At 40.9% G+C, this 7,134-nt stretch overlaps 1 protein-coding gene across 1 annotated transcript; it reads left to right on the top strand.

Annotated features, from left to right (window-relative positions):
• Window positions 1-762: 762 nt before the first annotated feature.
• LOC114571788 (gastrula zinc finger protein XlCGF7.1-like) lies at window positions 763-4,493 on the top strand. Its single transcript, XM_028602981.1, has 3 exons — window positions 763-844; window positions 1,414-1,521; window positions 3,776-4,493. Exons 1-3 carry the CDS (start codon window positions 763-765, stop codon window positions 4,459-4,461), a joined length of 876 nt encoding a protein of 291 aa, XP_028458782.1. The 3' UTR covers window positions 4,462-4,493.
• The last annotated feature ends 2,641 nt before the right edge of the window (window positions 4,494-7,134 follow it).

The following is a 7,134-nucleotide window of genomic DNA, read 5'->3' as shown; positions in this document are numbered from 1 at the left end:
AAAACATACACGACGAACCAGTTAACCCTTTCAGAATAAAACATACACGGAGTCGGTGTGATTGTTATTTAACAACAATCACACAATGACCAATCATTGACTGTAAATATTAAGTGACACACACACACACACACACATTATTTATTCTAAAAAATGATACCTTTGGTTTATTCTACTTTTGTGGTCTACTCTTATAAACGTGTTTTGCCCAATAAATATTTTCAGTTTTACATTAACATTACATTGTTGTTTACAGTGCACTTTTCAGCAGATTACTTTCACTCTAGAAAATTGTAAATGTAGATATAAGCCTATGAAAGGCAAAAGAGCTTTAGATTTAGAACAACAGTGTGTACATGGTATATCCAAAAATTTACTTTTCTGAAAAATGTTTTTTTGTAATTTATGTAAATGCTTCATTTTTATTGCAGTGTTTCATTTTGAAGGAGATGTGAGGCATTTGGTATTTTGTGTGTGCAGTTTAGGGAATTGTGTGCAGAGTTTTGAAAAAATGTGTAAGCAGTTGGAAAAAAACTGTAAGGTTTTCTTTTTATTTCACTCTTATAATTGGGCTACCATATATCTTGTAATAATAAAATGAGGTGATATTCCGTAACAGTGAGAGATGATTATGTTGATACATGTCCTGTATTCCCACAGCCCATTGTATAGCAGGCACGCAGCATATGTTGTACATGCAGGTGTGTGGCAGTGGGAGTGATACTGGGAAATGTGGGAAACTCACTCACATTCCCAAAACTGATGAAGACTCCCTCCCTGCTTGGCCGCGTCCTGCTCAGAGTGACCATGATTCTGCAACAGTGGTGGCTGATTTTGGCTGTGGGTGAGTAAACTTGTTATCCAAAAAACTCTCCCTCTTTTGAAACTCTTAAGCTGCAGGTGTATGTGTTCCTTTCTTTCTTTCTTCCTTTCTTCTCTCTCCGTTCACTACCGTTCATATTTTTTCCGAGTTAAGCTGCTCTGTGGAGACGAGTTCTGTTGACAGTTAAGTTCTGTTGCTCTGATTGGTTGTAGGTCTATCCGTTGCTCTGATTGGTTGTAGGTCTATCCAATGAATGCAGAGAAATTCTCTTTCCTGGTTCGGTTGGAACACGCCCCATAATCAAAGCCCAATGGAGCGGTTTCAGACTCCCATTCTGACTAGAATCTGAGTAGGACCACGTCAGGCTAGTGAAGTACAGGTACCCTCCAAAAAATTGTACCTATAGTTTATAAGTAGAGTTTGAGTAAATGTGGCCTACTTAGTTACATTGCATAATAGAATGCAATAGAATGGCAGGGTTGTAACCTAGCAACAGCATCAGTTATTGTTTGTAAAAGACCATACTGTAAAAGACTGATTGAGGCTTCTGTTATTGTGTTTAGCTCGATTTCAAAAGCCGAAATGCTGAGACTTGGTGACAGCAGACGGTGGAGGATCAGACGCAGACCCAAGGAGGAATTCAGACTCACATCTTCAACCGGGGACGGATGGCGAGGCGCCGGACTCCTCCGAGACAGGTCTGAACATTTCCACTGTTTATTTATCAATGTAGCATTCGGTCAGTTTTCAAAACCCATGTTACAAAGTGCTTCACAAAACAGATCAGTCATAAAAAAAAAACAACATATTTTTTATAAAGACTATGAAGTGTAGCCTAAAAAAACCTGTATGTGTGCAGGAATAGTAAAATATTTTTTTTAAAGAAATAAAAGATAGTTAAAAGGATGTTTAAGCTTAAGTAAAATCAGGATAGGCTTTCCGATAAAAGTATGTTTTAAGCAGGGACCTAAAGGAGTTATTGAACATAAGTTAATGGACATTTTCTAAGACTTAATCTGCTTTTAGTCATGCACTCATTTGTGTTTTTTTTTTTTTTTTACAAATGAGTGCTATCGCACGAGATCAGGCAAGATCATATTACTTGTAGCTCCTCGTCTGTGTTTTCAGGCTCAATTAGGTACGGTCGACCTTCGAAATTGTCATTGTCGTGTTCGATGCTACCCTCTGACTCTGCCATTTTCTTGATCTATTCTGCTGTTTCCTGCTTGGTCTCTTCCGGCAATATATGTTGTGCTCTGTGCGTGATCTCGCGTGATCTCGCGCGATTGCAGCCGTGAGGAGTATCTATCAGGCAAGTGTTATTTAAATATACTTCTGGTGTAGTTACAAACTTTCTAATGCCTCGTTTTATAAATACATAAAATATTTGTACTAGTGTAGATGTTTGGTATCAATCCAGGCATTGTTAGTGGGGTTATTTACGAGATACAAACGTGGGTCCATTAGCGCCTGCACTAAGCTAACCAGCTAATAAGGCTAACTCGACCAACGTTATAACAAGGGGGAAAAAGCTTATTGGGGGTTGTTTGGCTCGAGGTCAAGGTGCAAAGCAGCGTAGAGTGAAATTACTCCGAACCATCACTTTAAGCTAATAGCGTGTTATCTGTACACATTTTCAGCTGCTGTATGTCTACGTTGTGTACAGCTGACTGCAGTCTGCAAGGTCTTTCTAAAGCCACGTGGCGTGCGGTTTGGATTACGAAAAGAAGAACGGGGTTGAGTTTTATTTTCGGCCTTTCATACAATTCACACGCAATCGCAAGGTAACGTAAGTCAACGGAGGCCAAACAGCGGTGATAAACACGCAAAATAGCGAGTATGCGTCTTTATAACACACAAATCATGGCATATGAATTGGCGTGTCATACATACGCCACTTCATGAGATCAGTCTGCATGTGAATAGGCTAACATTTTTAACCTTTGGACAACGCGACATCATGACTTTGCATTTAAACATACACGCCACTTTCTATAGCCAAGTGGCGTGTTATCTGTACGCATTTTGAGCTATCCGCGTGTACGTCTACACGGTATACAGCGGACGGGTTACAGACGGATCTCAATAAGTGGCTTACAGTATGTATGACATGCCAATTCTTATGCCATTTTGGCGTGTTAAAATGGCTTACGAAAAGTCATACATGCGGCACTTATTGGGATCAGTCTGCCTTTAGATATCACCATGAAATTTACTAAGTTTTTTTTTTTTTTGAAATGTTTTGGTAACATGAGCAAACGTTGCATAATAATGTATGCGCTACTTTGCATAAATACCACAACATATCTAAACATTGGATATAGCCAGGTGAAAATGTCTTGTAGAATCTTGTTGACATCTTACAGTAAAAGACTATAGAGGGGCAGAGATTCAATCATTCATTTGTTCAAGGTCCACTCAACTGTCAATCAACTGTCACTAAGCTGTCACTCACGTAAGAAAGATTTCCTTTTGTTTCTCCTACATGGATTATTCAATCTACATTAATAAAAACATACCTGGTGATCAACTACAATTTATTGGGAACATCTGGATGTGTATAACTGACAAACGAGCAGTGGAGTAGTAACGTTACGAGGCAGAGAGCTAGCCGCTAAATGAGTCAAATTAACTTCATGCTTTAACCACACAGAGCACGTTGCTATCGCCGCGAGTGACAGCTTTCTTTTGGCTCGTTTTCAGTGTGGCGAGGGGGTAACATTAAGGCGGAGTTAGCAAGCTAACATTAGCCAACTAACAGTTAGAGAGAAGGAGCTGGACATCTGGCTGGGTCTAATGTTAGTGGTCCTCTGACCCACTGCTGCTGGGTTTAACTGTCCCTCCTGCATCAGGCAATCACCATTTTGTTGTGTACCAATCAAATGGCCACGGGAAACCTTTCTATCCAGTTTATTTCCATGAGAAAAATATTTCTTGTTGTGTGTGTTTCAGTGTTCCGTGCAGATGTTCCCCCTGAGCCGAGCTCCAGTCGGGACCAGAAGATCCCAGCGCCGGAAGAGGCCGATGTCTCCGAGACCGAAGATGACGCAGAGAAACCTCCGTCGTCACAGCTCCGTCCGAGCCAAGCTGACGAGAGCAGAGAGGCCGAGCCTCAACAGATGGAAAGACAAGCTGACGGAGAGGACTGTGGAGGATCAGTAGCAGACCCACACAGTCATCTATCATCATCACCACCTATCACGCGAGAGAAACCGTTGGGTTGCAGTGTTTGTGAGAAAAGATTTAGCTACAAGAGCCATCTGCAGACGCACATGAGAGTCCACACAGGAGAGAAACCTTTTGTCTGTGGTGTTTGTCAGAAAAGATTTAGCAACAACAGCAATCTGCATTTGCACGTGAGAGTCCACACAGGAGAGAAACCCTTCGGGTGCAAAGTTTGTCAGAAAAGATTTAGTATCAAGAGCGTTATGCAAGAGCACATGAAAGTTCACAGGGGAGAGAAGCCATTTCGTTGTTGTGTTTGTAGGACAAGTTTTAGCAAACGGTCCAGCCTGATGAGGCACACAAGAGTTCACACAACAGAGAAACCGTTTGGCTGCTGTGTTTGTTGGAGAAGATTCAGCCAGAGGTCCAATATGAATAGACACGTGATCCTCATACATGGACAGACACCATAAGCAGCATAAACCACATGAAGAATGTGCATTAAAGTGTGTAACTTGTCATTATTAAAATATGAAGAAAAAAACATACTTTGGGTCTGGGCTCTGATTGATAGGAGATTAAAGACGGAGTCAAACTGCGATGTGGAAATGAGTTTTATTTTTCATCATGTACAGTGATGCACTGTTTTTAATATACGTACAGCACAAACAGTGATTGTTCATGTAATGCAATTGCCCATCAGGGTTGAACAATAAGGCCATGTTCTCTTTTCTAGAAGCTGCCAGCGACTGTTTTACATAATAATCCTGAGGAGTAAACCGTGTTTTCAAAAAAGTCCTGAGCACTTCTTTAAACGGCATCGCAACTTTTTTTCTGCAGCTCAGAGTGGTTTTTTGAAGTTGTAAAAATATCAACTTTTCTGACAGCCGACCAATGACAAGCGGAGTAGCCAGACTTCAATTTTTTTTTTTTTGCAGGATGGTAGGGGAAGACTCATCCCTGATTGGCTCGCCCTGAGATCCTTACCCTAACCATAACCAATCCCACTCTTCTTGCCTAAACATAACCCTCCTCTTGCCCAGGGGCGGAGCCAGACGATATAAACATTCAGGGCTTAGCCCAAACCTAGGGAGGTCCGGGGGCATGCTCCCCCGGTGGAGATTTCTTTCCCAATTACGTCAGCTAAATGCACTATTTTTCAGGCTGTTTGAGATAATAGAATGCATAAGGATGCAAAGGAATAGGAGTGTTTCATAATATTATTATTAGTGTTTTTGTTATTATTAATAATTGCTCAGATTTACACAACAGAAGATTTGACACATGGCACTGACAATTCAACCAAATACAAAGTATTTATTCAATTTCTGCATGGTGACTTATGGTGTGTGGGGGGGTATGGGGGTCCTCCCCCAGAACATTTTGAGCATTAAACTCTTCATTTTCTGCATTCTGGTGAATTTGTATGCACCTATTTATACCTTTTTCTGAATAAATTGATGCTGGAAATCTTTATGTAAAAGGTAAACATAGATTATAATCCAAATATAAAAACATAATGGAATATATGGAAGTAAGGCTCTCAGGCATTCTGTATTGCTTTCATCTATTTATTCTCCTGTAGATCAGCTTTTCTAATTCTATCTGAGTAAGCACACATGAAGCCTAGAGGCATCATTTACTCTTCCCTTTTCTTTTGCATCTTTTGTTGAGGAAGTAACCTCCTTGAATGTGCATATGACAATTATTCACGTCAATGATAAATTAATTCATTTGAATGAATTAATAAAGCCCTGGACTGTAATATTTCAGATTTGTTTGAGCAAGATTTCTGCTCATGTCCAAAACTTTGTGCACATTAAAAATATATCTGTGTTATCTGAGTTTTGGAGGAGTCGTGATATTTTGAGAAAAATAAAGTTATAATAGTCAATATATTTCACAAAATAATCTACCTGCACCATAATCTACTGTGCATTACGTGATTGCTCTGCTGATACAGTAGATCTCAGACCTCCTGACAGACTCAGAGCCCCGTTTGGGTCTCTGGTCTCTGAATGAGCGAATATTTAGGGAAGTGTCTGTACGCTGCTGTTTGCTTTTTTTCATTGGTTGTTGCGTTAAATCTTATCAGCTATTGTGTAGCCCCTTTCTTTTTTTTGATTGGCTGAAAAGTGGCAGGCTTGAGTCGACTAACAACTCCAGGGGAGACGCGCTTGATTCCTGCCGGTTCCATAGTGAGAGCGGCGCGCCAGAGACATTTTGGGTGCTGCGGCATATTCAATTTATTATAAATAGTTTTTCCACGTGAGAAATACAATGTGTGGCGGGATTGCGTGACAAAAGACCGAAATGAGTGACTGTCACGCTCAATTCGTGACACTTGAGAGCCCTGCAGTCACTTAAACTCAAGTGTTACAACCATTGACATATATAAAGTGTTACAAAAGCGGATTCCCAAACCTGCACCACTTGTGGTCTGACGCTGCTTCTGAATCACTCTCCGGCCGGTGAGGTCTGTTACTATGGTTACTAGTGTTCCTGTTCCGTACTATAAAAAACTTTGTTATATCCATAACTTAAGCCGGTTAGGCAGTAAGCTCGCGACACCAATGAAACATACAACATGCATGACAACAGCCCGCCAGCCCCCTGATGACAAGTTAACGACGAAGAAGAAGATTTATATTTTTCTTCGTTAGTTTTTATTGGCAGTTGGCAAACAAGCTGAGTGATGCGCGATGCATCACCGTCCGCCACCACGCACGGTAATAGAGCTGTTGAGCAAGCAGCATTTAGCTTTCTGTTTATGGGGCAGAAAAAAATGACTTTGAGCAAGTAGAAACCTTAAACGCTGAACCCTGCCCGTATTCTCATCACAGTGTTGTAAGAGTTTCCATGAACACGAGTTCAGGTAGCTGCAGGGGAGACACTAAAAGGTGAATAAAGGAGTTTTAACTAACAGATATCAGCATGAAACTTCCCCAGTTAAAGGTGCAGTAGGTAAGACTTATAAAACTAACTTTCTGTCATATTTGCTGAAACTGACCCTATGTTCCAGTAGAACTACATGAAGCAGGTCATTTAAAAAAGAATCTGGCTCCTCTGGCACCACCTACAGCCTGGAGTGCAATTTGCAAAAATCCACAGCTCCCTGTTCAGATGCACCAATCAGGGCCAGGGGG

Source organism: Perca flavescens, chromosome 17, assembly GCF_004354835.1.
Source record: "Perca flavescens isolate YP-PL-M2 chromosome 17, PFLA_1.0, whole genome shotgun sequence".
Taxonomy (NCBI): Eukaryota; Metazoa; Chordata; class Actinopteri; order Perciformes; family Percidae; genus Perca; species Perca flavescens.
This window is presented reverse-complemented; position numbering and strand designations above follow the sequence as displayed.

Coding starts and splice junctions, on each gene's coding strand:
- LOC114571788 (XM_028602981.1), top strand. CDS start 763: ATGAAGACTCCCTCCCTGCTTGGCCGCGTCCTGCTCAGAGTGACCATG. Junction 845..1,413: donor GTGGCTGATTTTGGCTGTGG/GTGAGTAAACTT, acceptor CGAAATGCTGAG/ACTTGGTGACAGCAGACGGT. Junction 1,522..3,775: donor GCCGGACTCCTCCGAGACAG/GTCTGAACATTT, acceptor TGTGTGTTTCAG/TGTTCCGTGCAGATGTTCCC.